The sequence below is a fragment of the Martes martes genome (assembly GCF_963455335.1).
Source record: "Martes martes genome assembly, chromosome: 16".
NCBI classification, from domain to species: domain Eukaryota; kingdom Metazoa; phylum Chordata; class Mammalia; order Carnivora; family Mustelidae; genus Martes; species Martes martes.
The window spans coordinates 21,680,733-21,702,831 of NC_137904.1; the positions used below are offsets into that span (position 1 = coordinate 21,680,733).

Here is a 22,099-nt window from a genome sequence, read left to right on the forward strand (position 1 = left end):
ATATGTCTATCCTCTGCGAATATGTATCTGGAGAGAGAAAATTCCTCATCATAGCAGAGCATCTCCAACTCAAGTTTTTATTATATAACAAAGCCACGTACCAAATGAAGATAGATTTGCTTTCAATATGCTCCAGGTGAAGAAAAATGAAGGAAAAAATAAGCTCCAAACTAGAGGCGTGTCTGGGTGGCTCAATGGCTTGAGCACCTGCTTCGGCTCAGGTCATGAACCCTGCATCTGGCTCCTTGTTCAGCAGCGAGCCTGCTTCTCCCTCTCCCTCTGACTGTTGCTCCCCTGTTTGTGCTCTCTCTCTCCTTCTTTCTCTAATAAATAAATAAAATCATTAAAAAAAAAGCTCTAAACTAGATTATTTTGCCTTGTAAATCTGTATATTGCCACATGAATATAAACATAAGAAAAGTATTATTCAGGGTTCTATTAATTTGCTTTGTCATCTATTTCCATATGGCAGACAACGGCACCCCTGGGACAAATGGGGCTTTCACAGGTAATGTTAAAATTTCCCATGAATGAAATGATAGATAACAAAGTGAAATAATCAAATGCTACCAGTCCTCGTATGTTAAAAATTTAACTCTATTATACGAAAGGCCCCTAAGATAGGTAAGGGATATATCTCCAGATCTTTGCATAGTCCCATATTCATGGCTACTACTGATACATGTAGCTTCCTCCATAAGCTTCCCATTCTTCTACTCAGGAGCACCACTTTTTGTAGGATCACTTCACTAGCATTACCTTTATAATGGTGTTTTCTGTATATGTATGTGTATGTATAAATTATTTCAGGTAGTTACTAAGTAAATAACCACAAGCAGCAAATATGAACACAGAAGTGAAGATGAAGTGTAATTGTAGGTCATACATACTTGTTAGCAAAGTGACTTCCTCAACACCAGCTCCTTAGGTCATAACATTCAAGTTTGTATCTTGACAAAATCTCATGAACCTTTAGGTTTCATAAATATTTGAGAAAACTAATGTCAAATCCTGAATGCCAGAAGCTTATTATATTATCCCACTCACAGATGTTATAATCTGACCATCATTTAACTGGAGTCATATGCTATTTATTAAACAATAAATGTATATAGGATTATACCAAAAACTTTTGGGATAAACCTGCTCCTTGTAAAAGTCACTAAATTATGGTGATCATATGTCTCATACTTTCAAATATGGTCATGGTCCATTAATAAAATTAGAATTTAATTTCACAAGGACTATCCTAGCATCAAAAGTATTTCAAGTTATATTTAAGACATGTAAATTGATAGTGCATATGAAAAGTTTTCTTCTTTAGTATTTGCTTTTCTTACTCCTAAAACCCTCATTATGTTCTGCTTTATACAGACATGCCTCACAGTTTACAAAGCTTTTTTACACGCATTATCTTAGCAACTCTATGATGTAGAATCCATTAAGAATTAGAGAAGCAGTGCAGTATTGCAGAAGCAATACAATCAGAGGACCTGGGGTTCCATCTCAGCTTTAACTAGCTGTGGGACCTCGGAGAAATCGGGCTAAAATCATGAAACAAACAAAAAGTGAAACCAGTATCGTTGTTTTTAAAATGCCTATGTAGGGAACCTGGGTGGCTCAGTGGGTTAAAGCCTCTGCTTTCGGCTCGGGTCATGATCCCAGGGTCCTGGGATTGGGTCCCGCATCGGGCCCTCTGCTCGACAGTGAGCCTGCTTCCTCCTCTCTCTCTGCCTGCCTCTCTGCCTGCTTGTGATCTCTGTCTGTCAAATAAATAAATAAATCATCTTTAAAAAATAAAATAAAATAAAATAAAATGCCTATGTAAAATAGTTCACCTACCACAACTTTGAATCACCTAACCTAAATGATAAGCCTGGTGAATTAAAAAAATTCAAAATACCAATAGTCTATTAAACATAGGCTAAGAAAGAAAGGTCATGAGAAAAATCATCAGCAGAGAAGAGGTAAGCCTCTGACAATATAATAAGTCTTGCTCACTGACATATTTATACCTAAGTGTACAACTACAACATAAGATAACGTGTGCCATCTCAGAGAATAACAGTCATATCTGCTGAAGTCAATGGAATGAAAACAAAATAAATTCTCAATACTGTAATTGATCCCATTTATTTAAGTAAAATTTGCTTTACACACAGTCCTGTATTTGAAAAGTTACGTGAAACAAATTCTTCAGATTTCTTAAAGTGCTTTCAACTTTGTAAAATGCCTTAACTCTTAAGTCATTCTTCCCTAAAATCATGTAACATAGGGGACAGCTACAGTCCCATTACAAAAAACCAAAACACCCAAAATAGACACAGAGAGGCCAGGTCACCTGCTTTTAAGAGAAATGTAAAGCAGGTGGTCCTTCAAATGGCAGAGCATTATGCATGCTGAATCCCCAATACAAGAAAAGTAAAATTGTAAAGAAGCAAGTCACAGGAAAGGCAGTATGATGTAGGACAAATATGGAAATAAGTTAGGAAATGTGGGCTTAATATATTATTGAATATTTATGAAAGCTTGGCCTATGTCCTTTCTGAATCTTGTTTCCTATCCACAAATAAGAGAGATGCTTGCCAAAGACTTATATGTACCATAGATTTTGATTTTTAATAATTCATTTTTAATAATTTTAATAATTCATCACATTAATAATATCCCCTTTAGTTCTCAAAATCAGATTTCATATAGATATATATATAGCATCTAGACCGATACAGTATACACAGTATGTATTCAGTAAGTATTTCGGGAATAGGTAAATGAATGAAATAGATGTCCTACATTTACATGTATATGAAACCAAAATTAATACCTTCTGTTTATATCCATTCATTTATAAGAAATAAATATTAAGTGTCTATGATATAACAGGAACTAGGCACACAACACTTCCAAGAACTAGACTTAGACTAACCAGGTCCCCTCCTCTTATGAAACCTACATGTAAGGAGAGTCACATAATAATAAAAAATAAAAACTATTACAAATTACAAATTATTACAAATTCTCACAAATGCTATGAAAGAAGCCCAAAAATACTTTTTTATATAATAAAAAAGGGGGGTCTATTTTATTTATTTTTTGACAGAGAGAGAGTACATGTGCACACAAACAGGGAGGGGTGCAGGAGACAGAGGGAGAGGGACAAGCAGACTCCCCGCTGAGCAGGGCACCAGATGAGGGGCTTGATCCCAGGATCATGACCTAAGCCAAAGGCAGACACTTAATCAAATGAGCTACCCAGGCCCCCTGGGAAGGTCTATTTTAGATAAGACAGTTAGAAAAGTCCTTTTTGAAGAGGTGACAAGTGAGCTGAGACTATAAAAATGTCAATGAATAAGCCATACGAAAAGCTAAGAAAAGAGTATTTAAAGCAGATAGAACGAAATATAAGTACAAAGAGGCTGAGAAGGGAAAAGGCTTAATATCTCTTGGGAAGGAAATGAAGAGAGGCCAGTATAGCTGGTGCCTAATAAGTAAAGGGAAAGAGTGATATAGAGGAAGGGATGGAGATGAAGTTGGGAGATTTAGGCAGTAGGTTGATCATGAAGGGCTCCACAGGCCCATTAAAAACTTTTAAATTTATTAATGGGGGAGCAGAATGGAATATTGAAGTAAAAGTCCACCTCAATAAATATCACTAGGAAAAAACCCAACTATTTCTATGTTTATGGCTTGGAATACAGAAGAGAGTATAGTAAACCCAGCTAAGTGATTAAGTTGGCTGATAACTTCTCTGGAGCCCTGTATATGCCACATTCTCTTTTGATAATAGACTTTCTGAGTCACAGGGATGGATCTGTGACCAGCTGAGCTCATCAGAGTAACCCTCCCAACCACCAACACGCCCAGCCCAGGGATAAATCCAGAGCCATAGCCTTGCACCTCCAAAAGAAAATGCATTTTTAATTTAAAAATCTTGCCACAAAGAAAACTCCAGGCTGAGACAGATTCACTAGTAAATTTCATCAAACATTTAAGGAAGGAATAACACTAAGCCTGTACAAATTCTTTCAGCAGACAGTAAAAGGGACATTTCCCAACTCATTCAATGGGGCCAAAGACATCTCAAGAAAAGAAAACTAAAGATATTCTTCACAAGCATAATACAAAAATCCTCAACAAAATAAATCTAGCAATATATCAAAAGAATAATAAATATATCATGACAAAGTGGGGTTTATTCTAGGAATCAAGATTGCTTTAATGTTTGAAAATAATCAATTTAATTCACAATATTACAGCAATGAAGGAAAAAAAAGTGATCACTTTAATAGATCCAAAACAAGACATGAAAAAGTTCAACCCTATCCATGACAAAAACTTTAAGCAAGAGAGAGCCTAAAAGCAGTAACACTTCAGTGGCAATAAGCACAATTAGCACCCATTCTCTGAGCAATTAGCTGAACCATTCTCCAAAATCAGGGAATAATGCTGCTTGGAGTAGTGGTTAATTCCAGGGCTGAGGCAGGGAAAATACAAGAGCCATGAAAACTGTGTGGTAACAAACTGTAAAGAAAGTGAACCAAAAAAAGGGCATGTCAAATGACAGAAGCTAAGGGAAGGAGCTCCCACAGGCCAAAGTTGGAACAATGTGAACAATAATATAATGCTAGTGTTGGATTATATCCCAAAGTATAAATATTCATGAGTCTACACTGATAAATAAATAATTAAATAAAATAAATGATGGAGAAGGGGCCTCAGAGAATCTCAACTATTAAATGTACAAGGCCCGATGTAAATAGAAAATCGCCAGTAGGAAAACAACCCAGGAATAACTGGGGAAGCAAGATTCACTAGGGAATACTAAAATCAGTGGAAAAAGTTTGCAGAGAAACAGGGTATTTGCGCTTTCAAAGCATCTTCCCCTATATTCATTAATTACAAAGGGAAACAATTTTAGAGCAGAGAAACATGACAAACACCACTTTAAGCAACCTAGATTAACATAATTTTTAAGACATACTGGCATGATATACACCTGATACGATGCTCCAAGAAGGGCCCAACATCACCCGATGGTATTCCTGCCAAAACTGCATAAGGTCAGGATCATAACTGTTTAAGAGCAGTGGCTATTTTTGTAGAATGTCCCTTAACTTGGGTCTGTCCGACACTTTCTCTTGACAAATTAAGGTAAGGCAATTTTGTCACAGATCTTAGGAGACTAAGGAGACATGATTAAATGCAACACAGGCGCCTGATCTAAATCTTGGAACATAAAAAGAACATTAGTGGAAGACCTGGTAAATAAAGTCTGTAGTTTAGTTAATATTATTGTTTAGTTAGTATTTTTGTTTAGTTAATATTATTGTTAATATTTAGTTAATATTATTTATTAGTTAATATTATTAATAATATTAGGGGCGCCTGGGTGGCTCAGTGGGTTAAGCCTCTGCCTTTGGCTCGGGTCATGGTCTCAGGGTCCTGGGATCGAGCCCCGCATCAGGCTCTCTGCTCAGCAGGGAGCCTGCTTCCCCCTCTCTCTCTCTTCCTGCCTTTCTGCTTGCTTGTGGTCTCTCTCTGTCAAATAAATAAAATCTTTTAAAAAATTATTAATAATATTAATATTATTGTATGATAATTTGCTGAATTTGATAGTTGTAATAAGGTTCTATAAAACATTAACATTAGGAAAACTTGTTGAAGGGTATACAAAAATTCTCTGTACTATTTGTGTAATTCCTCTACAGTCTAAAATTATTTCAAAATAAAAAGCTAAAAAACCCAATCACAAAAAAAGCAACTCTTGGTAAAACAGGAAGAGGAGGGTTCTTCCTCAACCTGATTAAGGGCATGTACAAAACCTGTTAATATTGAACAATAAAGTTTCTCCTTAAATACAAAATAGGGCGAGAATATTTGCACTAACTGCCTCTATCCAGCTTTGTGCTGGTGGTTTTAGCCAGTGCAATGAGGAAAGGGATAAAAGGAAAACAAATCAGAAAGGGAGAAATAAAACTACATTCTTGGGTAATAGGACTATATACATAGAAAATCCTAAAAGATTTACCAAGAAACTACTATATAATAAGTAAATTCAGTAAGGTCATAGGATGACATTATATATAATAATCAATTATTTTCCATACTAGACAAAATAATTGGAAAATTAAAATTTTTAAATTCTATTTATAATCACATCCCTAAAGAGGAAATATTTAAAGATAAATTCAACATAATTTGTGTAAGGCCTGCATGGTGAAGACCATAATGTGCTACAAGAAGTAAAGGGAGACCTAAATAAATAGAAAAACATACCATGTTCCTAAGTTGGAAGATTTGCTATTGTTAACATGGCAATTCTCCCCAAATGGTTCTAGAGATTCAACGTAATCCTATTTAAAATGCCAGGAGGCTTTTTTTTTTTTTTTTACAAGCTGGTTATAAAATTTATATGGCAATGCAAAGGACCTGGAAGAGCTGAACAATTCTGAAAATACAGAACAAAGTTAGAAGACCTGCATTACCTCATTTCAAGACTTAAAATAAAGCTACAGTAATCAGAACAGTTAAGCTATTGGCATAAGGATGGACCTATGCAGGTCAATGGAACAGGACAGGGTTCAGAAATAAACCTTTTCTCAACAAAAGGTGCCAACATAATTCAGTGGGGGAAGGAGAGTCTTTTCAACAGTGCTGAAACAACACAATATCCATGTGATAAATGAACGGATCCCTTCACTCAACTAGACACAAAAATGAAGTAAAAATACTAAGACTGTAAAACTTCTGTTAGAAAACAAAGGGCAAAATATTTGCAAACTTAGGTCAAGATTTCTTACACTGAAAATAAATGAACCATAAAAGAAAAACTTCATCGAAATGTAAAACATCTGCTCTTTTGGAAATCACCATAATGAAAATGAAAAGGTAAGTCACAGCGTCAAAGAAAATATTTGCAAAACCTCTGACAAAGAATTTGTATTCAGGATACAGAAAGATCTTAAAACTCAATAACTGAGTAAGAAAAACAAAACCAAACAAAACTCAGCCGTAAAAAGACAAAAAACCCAATTGAAAAAAGGGCAAAATATATGAACAGACATTTCACTAAAGATAAATAAATGGCTGATAAGCACTTGAAAGGATGCTTATCATTGGTCATCAGAGAAGTGCAAATTCAAACCACAGTGAGATACAATTACATACTTACTAGACTACAGAAGAACAGAAGGAATGACAGTGTCAGATGCTGGCAAGGATTTAAAGCAACTGGAACTCTCAATATGGGATTGTCAGGAATGTAAAAATGACAAAACCACTTAAAAACATCTGACAGTTTCCTATAAAATGAAACAAACTTACACCTGCCATTAGAACCCAACAATACAACTTCTAGGTAATTACTCAAGAGAAATGAAAACATAGAGCCACATGAAATTTTGTCTATGAACTAGCTTTCTTGGTAATAGCCCCAAACTAAAACATTAACCTAAATATCCACCAATGGGTGAATATATAAACATATTGAGGTGTATCATACAACAGCAATTATACTCAGTGACAGAAAGGAACTGACTACTGATACAAAAAACAAAAACAAACAGATGAATCTTAGCAACGCTATGCTAAGTGAAAGAAGTATACATTGTATGAATTCATTTATATGAAATTCTGGAAAAGGTAATCTACAATGGCAGAAAGCAGGTAAGCAGTTGCCTGGGATTGGGGGGGCAGGAATCAACTACAGAAGGGCATAAAACTTTCTTGGGTTGATAGAAATGTTCTGTATTTTGACTATAATGGGCAATTAAACGAGTGTGTGTGTGTGTGTGCGCGCGCGCGCGCGCATGCATGCGTGCATGTATACGCGTATATACATGTTTGTTATAACCACACCCTTTAAAAGTAAAGGATGAGAAACAGATCACAAATGTAAAACTTCTTTAAGGAAAAAAAGAACTTTAAAGTACAAAACTAATTCAGATACTTCTTTCAAAAAGGAATACATAAAAGAGCAATGAAAGAGAATGGTTAAATAAAGGAAGAAAGAGAAATTAACTAAATAGCAAGCAGAGAGCTCAGAGAAATGCAGCTACACTATAGCCCAGTAAAAAACAAATAGCTGCAAGCTTGACACTAATTCAAAGTCAGCCATCTTCCTCTGACTGATGTATTGAAAACAAACGCAGAGAAAGACGAGTCAAAATGAAAGTTACTTTATCCACAAAAAGAGAAATTATTGCCTTTCAGAAAATAGTTAGCAAGCTAACAACATTAACTTTTTTTTTTTTTTAAGATTTATTTATTTTTTTGACAGAGAGAGACACAGCAAGAGAGGGAACACAGGCCGGGGGGAGTGGGAGAGGGAGAAGCAGGCTTCCTGCTGAGCCCGATGCAAGCAGGGCTTGATCCCAGGACTCTGGGATCATTACCTAAGCAGAAGGCAGACACTTAACAATTGAGCCACATAGGCGCCCTACAACATTAAGTTTTAAGACAAAAAGTATTAATGGGAACTGGTAAAAACGATTACAAAGTTAGGTTTTTGTTTTCTTTTTAAAGTTTGGCATTCATTTATAAAAACTGTTTTATTCTTTCTCAAGGCAAAAATATGTACTTTTGAAACAAGTTGTAGAAATTTACATTATCATATAAAATGTTAAAAAATTTTTTAAAATGTTAAGAAAAATCAGATAAAAATCTACTTATGATTCTAGCTATAAAAAGTAAAATGCAATGTACAAAATCAAACTAGTTACCTCAGTTATTGGGTATTAAAAACGTTTATCCATGAAAGACCAAAATAAAAATTACCCTAGCAGCAAATCTGGCCTACTAATTACAAATGAACTATATAATCTATAATCACTATAGGTTTCTATAATCACTTTAAGGTTAATTTAGCTACTACTACTTTATGCTTCTTTTGCTTAGCTGTTTAATTTAACCTATGTTTTCTCTAATGAAAATATATCCCTTATATTAAAAAAAAATCTACTACTAGAGAATTTTTGCCTATCTTGGCATAAAACTTTTTTTTTTAAGATTTTTATTTATTTATTTGACAGATAGAGATCACAAGTAGGCAGAGAGAGAGAGAGAGGAGGAAGCAGGCTCCCCGCTGAGCAGAGAGCCCGATGTGGGGCTCGATCCCAGGACCCCGAGATCATGACCTGAGTTGAAGGCAGAGGCTTTAACCCACTGAGCCACCCAGGCGCCCCTCTTGGCATAAACTTTTAAAAAATCAAAATATCAGTGCTATTGAGGGCACTGGGGAATGTTTACATATTTGCCACAAATGGGACTCCAGCAAACCTTTAGAGGGAAATTTGACAATAACATATCAAAAGATTTACAAATGAATATACTCCAATTCTAGGAACTTATCATGAGGAAATAATTACGGATACTTATAAAGACTTCAATATGTATAAAAGTAAAAACTGAATATAATCCAAAAGGCCAACATTACGGAAATGGTTGTTACACCCTGGATTAACTGTATTATAAAACAGATAAAAAAAACAAATAAATTATCAAATAACATGCAAAAGACTCCCAATCTACTGATGAGTAAAAAATGTTACAGAATCTGTTCTTACAAGTGATTTCAATGGGGGCCCCTGGGTGGCTCAGTGGGTTGGGCCTCTGCCTTTGGCTCAGGTCATGATCCCAGGGTCCTGGGATTGAGCCCCGCATCACATCGGGCTCTCTGCTCAGCAGGGAGCCTGCTTTCTCCTCTCTCTGCCTGCCTCTCTGCCTACTTGTAGTCTCTGTCTGTCAAATAAAATAAATAAAATCTTCAAAAAAAAAAAAAAAATCACTGCTTCCATCCCTTTGCATTTCTGTTAAGAACTTGAGCCAGTGACGGGGCGCCTGGGTGGCTCAGTGGTTAAAGCCGCTGCCTTCGGCTCAGGTCATGATCCCAGCGTCCTGGGATCGAGCCCCGCATCGGGCTCTCTGCTCAGCAGGGAGCCTGCTTCCTCCCTTCTCTCTCTGCCTGCCTCTCTGCCTACTTGTGATCTGTCTGTCAAATAAATAAATAAAATCTTAAAAAAAAAAAAAAAAAAAAAAAAGAACTTGAGCCAGTGCCAACGGTGGACTGCTGGAGGCCAGTCCACCATCTCGGCCGCCATAATTTAAAAACAAACAAACAAACAAAAACAAGTGATTTCAATGGTCTCTTTTGTGTTATCCATACTTTCTAAATTGAGTGCTTTATTATAATGAGCACTTACAGTTTTTGTATGGAAAAAGTTCTGAAAAGATCTTGCCAATTCTTCCCCAAAGCACTTAGCCAATGACATAGAGATGACATTGAAAAAAACAGAAAAAGTTTTCCATATTATTTGTACACATATCATCCATCATTTTATTTTTATCACCTAACAAATATTCATAACTTACACATAAAAGATTGATTTTTCCAAACTGCATTTGGAAGCTATGTTCTAATTCTGAGACCAATGACTGAACCCTTGTTTTCAGTCCTGACAACTTCCCTAATTCATCAGAAGCTCATATTCCATTCAATTCTTCCTGTCTCCATTTCTCTCTGTATAGAATGAGCACATAGAAACTTTTTCACAAGAATATTGAAAGGAATATATATAAAGTATATCATATGTAAAACTGAGAAAAGTGGAAAACACCTTTTTGATTTCCAATATTCTCATTTTTATAACCTAAATTATTTGTTATATGCCCCTGAACAGATGCATTTTTTCCCTGTAAAATGGACAATATAAAATTCCTGATGGATTTTCTTTGAATTATTAATACAAATACAAAACTGCAAATTTTCATATACAATTATAATATGCAGTATGTCTTAAAATATGAAACAAAGGATATTAATTTATATAATCACTCTGGTATACTCTTTGGCAACAAATTATTCTTGAGATAATTCAATTACTGCATTTCTAACTTTTTAGTATCTTTTTGAGGCAATAGAGAAACACTGATGGAATCTAACCTTTATTTTGTGCTACTTGAGTATCTTATCCTTTAAATTTACTCTGTAACTAAAGAATGTATTAATATAGCTTTGGATGTAATGCAAAATTCTTTCTTTCTTTATTTTTTAAGGTTTTTATCAAATACAAAAAAACTACCAAAGCTCGGAGTAACTATAAACTAAACATACTCTAGGAAAGACTGCCCCCTTGTGCCAATCAATAACAGTCAACAGATTAAGAAAGAACACTAAGAACTATATCTAACACTGGAGGAACCCAGGCTTCTATTTTTTAATTTTTTAAATTAAAAAAAAATTTTTTTTTAGGAACCCTCCTTTTTTTTCAAATAGTAAATTACATTTCATTTCATTTACAGAGATTTTGGGGCAAAAAGGTGGTGTCTGGAAAAAGGTTTTGATTTTCCATGTTCTGATTACAATACCTTATATACCTAAAGCGATAATCTTTAAAGAAAAATAAATTGAACAGTACATTAAGCTCATACAGACATGACTAATTAATGACATTCAGCAGCAAATATCAACATAATTTGTAACATTTATTTATAATGAATATATATAATGGTAACAGGGCATTCAAACATAAGTCATTATCAGCATCATTACTACATAATCTCCAGTAGTGAACAAATGTATCAGAAAGATAGACTTGCTAAAGACATGAAACATTAAGGCAGTAAAAGATATATTACAAGTAACAAGTGATGTGAATGTCGATTTTGGATGGTCGATAGCATAGTATCTTTCCTAATTAACAGCTGGAACAGTTAACAATTCCACTTCTACCAAACAGGGTCGTTAGAATTAAATGAGTTAGCACTGATAAAGCACTTGCTATAAAAAACACAAAATGTTTGTTATGTCAATAAAGGAATTAGTAAGTCTGGGAAACTACACAGTATGTATGTATACAAGAATACCTACTTTCGAAGGTGGTCATGTTCTTTCAAAAATAGTTCAGTTCTTCTGTTGTTTACTCCAGACCCACTTTTATATGACCTAGAATAAAACAGAGAAAATTTAAGAACATTTCTGGCAGATACTGCAAAACAGAAGTAACTGACTCTAGTAATATCCAAAGCAAACAAACTGAGCCTCTCCATAATTTTGAATGAAGCTAAAACGTTTGATCATTCTCATCTTCTAAAATGACATCCATGGGGTGCCTGGGTGGCTCAGTGGGTTAAAGCCTCTGCCTTTGGCTCAGGTCATGATCCCAGGGTCCTGGGATCGAGCCCCACATCGGGCTCTCTGCTCAGCAGGGAGCTTGCTTCCCTCTCTCTCTGCCTACCTCTCTGCCTGCTTGTGATCTCTGTCTGTCAAATAAATAAATAAAATCTTTAAAAAAATAAAAAATAAAATGACATCCATAATAAATAGATAAATATAAATGCCTCTCTAATTTGGGGCTAACTGTTTATTATTTTTCACCAGAATAATCCAATGTTTTAAACAAAAACATTACTTGTCTTTGTCTATTATTATTTTTGTCTATTATTATATCTTTATTTTCTCCAAGTAGACATAAAAGTTTAAACTGATTACTACACATGGGGAGGAAACTACTGCCATGGAATGTTTTCCTTCACAGTGGTATATGTAGTCTATCAATTAGAGCCTACAGAGTTAAAATGAAGCTTAAGACCTGCCAATTTTGGCATACTTAAGGATTTCTGTCTCGGTCTGCACTAAATTTTACACGAAAATGCTTTCTTAACTGCACTAAAATTTATAAGAAAATGCTTTCTATCGTTACTATCAACACTTTCATGTTTCTACTCCTTACTCAAAGTAACAAGAACAAAAATAAAAAACTGAAGAAACTGCACATACACTAGAGTATGACAAAAGAGGGTCATGCTGATAAAACTGAACTACTGGCTAAGAGGCAGCACTCATTTGCAAAGCACAGTAGGAAAGAAAAATCCCAGGGAAAGCAGCATGAGATAACCAAGAACACGCAGGACTCCCAAGACAGATGATGTACCCTTTTTTTTTTTTTTTAAGATTTTTTATTGACAGAGAGAGAGAGATCACAAGCAGGCAAAGAGGCAGGCAGAGAGAGAGAGGGGGAAGCAGGCTTCCCGCTGAGCAGAGAGCCCGATGCGGGGTTCAATCCCAGGACCCTGAGATTACGACCTGAGCCGAAGGCAGAGGCTTTAACCCACTGAGCCACCCAGGTGCCCCAGATGATTTACTTTTATTAAGATTTTTTTTTTAAAGCAATGGCCACACCCAACATGGGGCTTGACGTCACAACTCCAAGATCAAGAGTTGTGCACTCCTCTGACTGAACCAGGCAGGCATCCTGAAAACAGGTGATCTAGATTTAAATCTATACTCCCATCATTAACTAGCCAGTTAACCTTAGACAAGTCTCGTAATACTTAGTTTTATAAAATGGTACTAATAATTTCTATCTGTACCAAAAGATTATATGAAGCCAGAATAGAGATAATATATGGAAAAGTAGTGTACAATTGCAAAGAACTTTAAAATGTTAGTTATTACTACTATATCTCATCTCACTAATCATATTCTGCTTTGTATTATATTAATTTGAATATATGTCTTACTCCCCTCTAGCACCTAGATTATAAAGGTTTTTTTCTTTTTTAAAGATTTTACTTATTTATTTGACAGAGAGAGATCACAAGTAGGCAGAGAGGCAGGTAGAGAGAGAGAGGGAAGCAGGCTCCCTGCTGAGCAGAGAGCCCAATGTGGGGCTCGATCCCAGAACCCTGGGATCATGACCTGAACCAAAGGCTTAACCCACTGAGCCACCCAGGCGCCCCGCAGCACCTAGATTATAAACTCCTGTTGGGCTAAGTTGGTCTTTTCATTTCTAGCCTCTACTGTGACTGATCTAGAGTCTTACTCATGGCTGTTAATCAGGAAATAGTTTAATGAATGGATGAAACATGTTTCTTTTATGACTGTTTTTCAGAAAGCAAGTTATTACAGTGGGCTATATTCTAACAATTCCCACAAATTTGGGGGGAACAAAATGCCAGTATAGGCTGTCCCCTATACTGGTTCTCAATGTATACCTGAAAATACATACATAAATAGTCTGCACAGATATTAAACAAAAGACTTCCATGTTCCTGAGAACTAAAAATATTACAAAATATGTAATTATGGCAAAATTTTTAGTCCTTCATGTTTCACTAAGTACATAAGACTAAACATTAAAAAAACAGAAAAATAAAAATTAATTTACCAAGATAATTTTTGGGGAAAGGAACATAACTTTGATGGCTGGATAATCCTTGATTAGTTTTGAGCAAAAATTTTGAATGCAATGAATATGAAATTATTTCTTTTGCAAAACTGTCTTACTGTTGTAACAAAATAAAAGTTTTCCTGGAAAATGTTTCTAAGAGTACACATGACACATATCAGTTTATGATATGGTAATGTGTATCATAGCTATGTTTATGAAATACAATAATTACTTATGAAACATAAGTATCATAAATTTATCATAAGTGAGACAATGATAGGCTTCATTAGATGGTCCAAAAATGAAAGTCTTCAGTTTTAAGTAGATGCCCAATGGATTTAACCTGTCAGTTGTGTGAAAAATGCCTTTTTTTTTTTTTTTAAGATTTTATTTATTTATTTGAAAGACAGAGAGAGAGAAAGAGAGAGAGGGAGTTGGGGAAGAAAAAGAGGAACAAGCTGACTCTGTGCTGAGCACAGAGCTCCATCCCACAACCCAAGATTGTGACCTGAGCTGAAATCAAGAGTTGGACGCTCAACTGACTGAGCCACTCAGGTGTCCCATGAAAAAAATTTTAAGTATCCATATGAAACATCAGAAAGCATTATTGAAGGTGAGGTAAAGGGATGAAGAACAAATCTTTAAAATTATGGGTTGAGATTAACATAAAAACACTGGAAGTTCTTAAGTAATCTGACGTACAGTTATTAAGTCTGAATAAGACCTGTAAAGCACAGATATTTCAAATTCCAGAGAAATAAAGATTACTTTAAATATATCATATATATATATGTTATCTAAAAAATTACTCCATATATATACAACTGTTAAGAAAGAGGGTGGGGGGGGCGCCTGGGTGGTTCAGTGGGTTAAGGCCTCTGCGTTCAGCTCAGGTCATGGTCCCAGGGTCCTGGGATCGAGCCCCGCATCGGGCTCTCTGCTCAGCAGGGAGCCTGCTTCCCTCTCTCTCTCTCTGCCTGCCTCTCTGCCTACTTGTGATCTGTCTGTCAAATAAATAAATAAAATCTTTAAAAAAAAAAAAAAAAGAAAGAGAGTAGGGGGATAGCTGGTAAATCAGAAAGGGAAACACAGAGAGCTTCAGTTATTGGCAATATCATTATTAAGGTGGGTGGTAGGAGATCAGAGAAAAACTCAGAAGATAGCATCTAAGCTGGATTCAGTAGAGTCAAGGTTGGCAGGAGCCAATGATAAAATGAGGAGAAGATAGAGAAGACCAGCAAAGTAGATTAGATTCAGCAATGTTTAAAGAACAGTGAAATGAGAATTAGAGAATTCTCTACAAAATGAGAATCAGAAACCTTGAAATCTAAATCATGGTTCTGCTTCTCAATTTATAGTTAATCATAGATATGGTCTAAGTCTAAATCTGAGTAAACATACTACAAAATAACATAAAAGGTAACTTACTCAATATCCTTTCGTACTGATCCCATGAGATTCTCCCTTTCCCGTATTGCCATAAAGTTTGCTTTGGTTTTATGGAATTCATGTGTATAATCCTGCAATAAATCAAAATCCAATCTCAACATAAACTCATGTTTTCCTCTTACTGAGCCATTAGGTATTGTCATCGTATTATAAATTTCTGTCAGGAAAACTGCTATTTAAGAATCAAACAGTCAAGAAGTAAAAATAACATTATAATCCCTTTCCCCAAGAGTGACCAACTTCTTTCAAATGAAAACAATTCAGTGTTAGGGTAATAGACCACTAAATCACTATCCTTTGTATCTTCTAGTACTTTGTCTTGTGGGATAGAATTATAAAGAAAAAAATAAGATAAAATGATTCCAAATAGCCTAGGATAAAACTTGAGGGGCTCTTTCTACTTATTAGTGTATACCCAATGGGGCTTAATTTCAAATTTCATCTTTTTGGAATTCCCACAGAAATTTAATTCCTAAACCAGTCAAAGGAAGAACAGAACCAAAAGAATTGTAAAGAACAAAATAATCTTCAAATATTTCCCTTTCTTTTTCTACTACCATACTTTTAAGAGATTAAGGAATATTCATCACTTTTTAAAATTCAGAGATGTGGGGCACCTGGGTGGCTCAGTGGGTTAAAGCCTCTGCCTTCGGTTCAGGTCATGATCCCAGGGTCCTGGGATCGAGCCCCGCATCAGGCTCTCTGCTCAGCAGGGAGCCTGCTTCCTCCTCTCTCTCTGCCTGTTTCTCTGCCTACTTGTGATCTCCGTCTGTCAAATAAATAAGTAAAATCTTAAAAAAAAAAAAAGTTAAAAAAAATAAAATTCAGAGATGTGTATAGAGAAGATGAAAATCATAATCCCATCTCCCAGAAAACCCTTACTGCCCCTTTAAATACAAAAATATAAATGAACATGGAGAGAATACTAAAAGTGCACCAAAAGGGACAAAAACAAAAACCACTCTGCTCTACATCTCATAACTCCCTTCACTTTCTTCTATTTTCTTTCAGGAACTGTGTTTCTGTGTATACAAACTTCCTATTATTTCTTTGATTTATGCTAAAGAAATCAAACTACAACTAATCCTTGAAAAACAGATTTGAAATGCAAAGGTCCACTCATACATGGATTTTTCTTACAGTACAGTTCTGCAAATACATTTTCCTTTTAAATTTTTTTTTGAGATTTTTTTATTTGACAGAGAGAGACACAGCAAGAGATGGAACACAAGCAGGGGGAGTGGGAAGAGCAGAAGCAGGATTCCCGCTGAGCAGGGAGCCCAATGTGGGGCTCGATCCCAGGACCCTGAGATCATGACCTGAGCCAAAGCCATATGCTTAATGACTGAGCCACCCAGGCGCCCCTCCTTATAGTTTTTAAGTAACATTTCTTTTCTCTACCTTACTTTATCATAAGAATACAGTATGTAATATGTATAACATACAAAGTATGTGTTAACCAACTGTTTAATCTAGGCTTTAGTCAGTTGTAGGCTATTAGTACTTAAGTTTTTAGGGGTCAAAATCATATGAAAATTTTCGACTGCACAGGAGTGGAGAGGCAGGGTGTCAGCACCCCTAATCCTCGCATTGTTCAAGGGTCAGCTGTACTTTGCTATATACCTTCTTTTCAGTAGTTCATAAGGTATCAAGCAATCTTTTCATATTAACAAACAGAAATCTACATTCTTTTTTTTTTTCAAAGATTTTTTTTTTAAATTTATTTATTAGTCAGAGAGAGAGAGAGAGCACAGGCAGACAGAGTGGCAGGCAGAGGCAGAGGGCAAAAGCAGGCTCCCTGCCGAGCAAGGAGCCCGATGTGGGACTCGATCCCAGCTCGCTGGGATCATGACCTGAGCCGAAGGCAGCTGCTTAACCAACTGAGCCACCCAGGCGTCCCAAAATCTACATTCTTTTTAACAGCTGTACAGAATTCTATCTTATGACTGCCGTAGTTTTGTCAATTCTCTACCAGTAAACATTTTAGCTATTTTGTTGTTTTTAAAAAATGCTGTTTAAAAAATAAACATTCTTGTATATATATTTTACTGAACTCTTTCTCTTTTTAAAGAGTAAATGCCTAACAGAAGAAGTGGATCAAAGAATCTTACATTTAAATTTTGATAGTGCTAAACTGCCTTCTAAAAAGACCACCAATTTATGTTCCCAGCAACACAGTGGATGAGGGCCCATTTTTCTATAGTCTTGTAATGTGCTACAGATATTTCAACAGTTGCTATTCTGACAGGTGAAAAATCCTACCTCATTTTGATTAGTATATTTTCCTTTTGGCATGTGGATGAACATCTTTTTATGGTTTTAGTCATTTTCTGTAAGCAGCCAGTTCATATCCTTTGCCCATTTTCTTATTAGTTTATCTTTTTATTTCTATTATTTCTCTGTACATTAAGCAAATCAGACATTTGTTATAGTTTTTCTATTAAGTATTGTTAAGAAATGTATGATTTTTAAAAAAGATTTTATGTATTTATTTGACAGAGAGAGACCAAGCTGGGGGAGAGGGAGAAGCAGGTTCCCCAGTGAACAAAGAGCCTGACGTGGGCCTCAATCCCAGGACCGTGCGATCATGACCAAAGCCAAGGGCAGATGATTAACTAACTGAGCCACCCTGGCTCCCCTAGAAATGTATAATTTCTAAAATGTATTAATTTCACTCATGCTTTATTTTGAACTTCTATCGTTTCTTTTTCTACATGTAAATCTTTGTCCATTTGGAATTTATTCTGGATGTGAGGATTGAGACAGAAATTCAAGTTTGTTCCTCCTGGTCTCTCCCTCTTCCCCCTCCCCCACAACCACCACTGGCCACATAATTAGCCAATTGTTACAGGTCTACTTAATTTATGATACTCTGTTTCTCAATGATCTAAAATACCGCCTTTAGGAGCACCTGGGTGGTGCCTTCCGCTCAGGTGGGATTGAGGCCCATATCCGACACCCTGCTCACCGGAGAGCCTGCTTCTCTCTCTGCTGCTCCCCCTGCTTATACTCTCTCTCTGTGCCGAATGAATAAATAAATAAATAAAATCTTAAAAAAAAAAAACCTTAAAAAAATAATAAGTAAAGTAAGATAGCACCTTTATCAGAAACTTAATTTCCATGTGAACTCTGTTCTGTTCTATTGGTTATTTTTTTCCTCCAGAATCAAACTGTCTTAATTCTTCCAGCTTCTTAACAGGTTTTAATATTTGGTAGAATTAGGCATCCTTTACTACTTATCTTCATTTTCACATTTTTTTTTCTTGGTTACACTCGTATGTGTGTGATTCCAAATAAACTTTGATGTCATTTTGCTAATTAAAAAAGAAAAAGAAAAAGAAACAAAAACCTCTTTTTCCATTTGGAAGACACTCAATTCATAAGTTGGCTTAGAGAGAAGTCTTCCAAAGGCAGAGTAATTCCTTCCCGTACTTAAATCTTTTATTTTGGGGCACCTGGGTGGCTCAGTGGGTTAAGCCTCTGCCTTGAGCTCAGGTCATGATCTCAGGGTCCTGGGATAGAGCCCCACATCAGGCTCTCTGCTCAGCAGGGAGCCTGCTTCCCCCTGCCTCTCTGCCTACTTGTGATCTTTCTGTCAAATAAATAACTAAAATCTTTAAAAAAAAAAAAAAAAGATCTTTTATTTTCCTTGTAAAGTTTCATACATGCAGGTGCTATTCATTATTATTAAATTTATACACAAGGATTTTAGTTTCTTCCATTATATTTTCTCTCAGGTTACTGGTTATATGTAAGAAAACTTACTTTAAGATATTAATTTCATAATCTACCATTTTATTAAATTTGTTTCTAATTTTTCCAGTTGTTTTTCTTGGTTGTGTTAGATAAGTAATTTTTCACTGCTACATAATACAAGTTTTGCCTCTTTCTTGTCACTATTTAGATCTTGTTTATTTATATCTCTGTCTGATTGCACCATCAAGAACTTCCAAAACAATAATAAACATCTGTGGTGATTGGGGATATCTTTATCTTGTTTCTTTCTTCAGGGGGGATGCTTTCAGTGCTTTATTATTAAGCATCAGGCTAGCTTTAACATGAGATACACATTTTTGCCTTAAGTAAATAAAGTATCCTCCTATTCCTATTTTTATAAGCGTTTTTAAAATCAGAAATGATTGCTGAATTTTTCCAATATTAAAAACACTTGCCTTCCTATTTGTACTACTTCCTATTTAACACATCTGTATGTAAATCTGAGTTTATTTCATTTTGTTGGTACACTTTTTTTTTAATAAAGATTTTATTTATTTATTTGACAGACAGAGACCACAAGTAGGCAGAGAGGCAGGCAGAGAGAGAGGGAGGAAGCAGGCTCCCTGCTGAGCAGAGAGCCCGATGCGGGGCTCGATCCCAGGACCCTGAGATCATGACCTGAGCCAAAGGCAGAGGCTTTAACCCACTGAGCCACCCAGGTGCCCCTGTTGGTACACTTTTAATATTTTCTCAAACAGACTAAATGTAGTAAATTACCTCCCTTCCACGTTATCTTCAAAGCCTGATGAAAGTACACTCTAAACCATGGTATTTGGCCTATGCATGACCATTAGCTATTTCACTGTTACTGGGAGCTAGCAAGGTCTCCCACAGTAGAAGTATATTTACCTAGTGATGAATATTATTTTTACCAGGCAAAAGCAAGAGCTATCAGATATTTTCAGAATTTTATCATACCAAGAGAAAAAAAAGTAAAACAAGACAAATTTCTACAGCAAAGTATTTATTGTCCCAGAAGATTCTTCCCTTTATTCTCTTAAATACATTTATACGCATTCTATTCAGGGATTAAAAAAACAACAACACTACAATAACTTAAAAATCTCAAACCAATACATTACCTGCAAAATATCTCTATGTCTCTGTAATGTATGCATCAGTGCAGCATTCAAAGATGGGACACCTGCACTGTTGGTATATTCTGCCATTTTATCATTTACTCCCGTAAGCTAAAAAGAAGAAGAAAAAGAAAACCAATAAAAATATTTTAAAAAGCACTATAAAGAGATAAAAGTAAATTATTTGCCTGTATGCTTGTTTAGCTAAGAGCAAAGCAAACAAAAAACCACCCCAAAACCAAAGACAGAGAAGGATTTAGTACTCCTCCCCCAATAGTCCATAAAGCCTAAAATAATACCCATAAGACCTGAGAATAGCTATAATCAAAATTCAAGGGGCCTGGACAGGCACTTATCTTGGATGAAAGGGTGATTTCTATAAACATGCCTGTGTTAATATAATCTAGTACCATATCTAACAAGTGATTAACACAGTTGACTAGTAAAATAGCCATTTAACAGAAAGTACTTACCCTTGCCAAAAGCTGTTCAATCTCAATTGCCATTGTTTCAAACATTCTGTCTTGGCTTGATCCATTTAAAAGGGGTGTTGTGTCAGAGCTAAAGAGAAGTTCCATTAAAGAGAATCCATTACTCAAACCTAATCCTTTATAAACATACTTAAAATAATAAGGTACTCTTAGAGAGGTCAAGTGGAACACCAGAGACGTTCTCTGTTTAAGAAGCTATAACTTTTATGAAGTTTTCCTATAAAGATCACACACATTCTAATTATTATATTCAGTATAAAATAAAAAAAAATTTTTTTGTGGGGGTGTTGGGGTATTGTGGTGGTGCAGGCAGTGGAGAGGCAAAGGGAGGGAGACACTCTTAAGCAGGCTCTACGCCCAGTAGAGGGCCTGACGCAGGGCTCCATCTCAAGAGTCGGATGCTTAACTGACTGAGCCACTCAAGCACACCCCAGTATAAAATATAATTGTATAGAAGATTTTTCTAAACTTTAATACATACATCTAACCTTAATAATGTAAAGAAATTTCCCAAATGAAAGTAACTTATGCAATGGCAGTGCCCAATTAAATGCTAAATCTAAAAGAGAGCAAATGATGTGAAACAAAACCATAGAACTAAGTAGTACTACATATAAAAGGAGGCATAAAAGGTATTACGGATTATGTTATGGGATCTGTGAGGAATAATCTTTTAATTTTTACTCCAAAGCAATAATGGCTCCTCAAATTAAGTTCTCTCTTCTTTCCTCAACTCTTAACCAAAGAGAAATAACACTGAGATTTACATAATCCAGATTGGATACCTAGTTATTAAGTAATCAGGAACCGACTTTAAGTCTAATACAGATAACCATGTCCAGCAGGGAAGTTTCAGTGCCAACTCTCTACATTTCCACCTATATTATACAACTGTTTCAGGTTTTGTTTTGTTTTTGGTTTTTTTTTTACAAAGATGTCAACTGTCTTCTAATATGAACAGTCAGTCAAAAATCTAACTTTTTGCAAATGAAACTTACGTTTGACAGATCCAAATCCTAAAACCAGATGTCCAGAAAATTTCTCTTGCCTCTTCTGAAAAACCACTAACCTTCATTCTCTCCCCAAATGGTATGCATTATCATGTGAGCAGCTTAAGAGAGATCTCAGTTATACT

General features: G+C 35.5%; 1 protein-coding gene across 2 annotated transcripts in view; it reads right to left on the minus strand.

Moving 5' to 3' along the window:
- The window catches only part of GOSR1 (golgi SNAP receptor complex member 1), a 54,452-nt gene that overhangs the window by 26,994 nt on the left and 5,359 nt on the right, over nt 1–22,099 (minus strand). For both annotated transcript variants that reach the window (XM_080825971.1, XM_080825970.1), the window contains exons 3-6: nt 20,947–21,034; nt 20,477–20,584; nt 15,597–15,688; nt 11,867–11,941 (exon numbers count right to left, since the gene is read on the minus strand). In XM_080825971.1, coding sequence (XP_080682097.1) covers nt 11,867–11,941; nt 15,597–15,688; nt 20,477–20,584; nt 20,947–21,034 — 363 coding nt within the window. The remainder of the gene's footprint in view (nt 1–11,866; nt 11,942–15,596; nt 15,689–20,476; nt 20,585–20,946; nt 21,035–22,099) is intronic.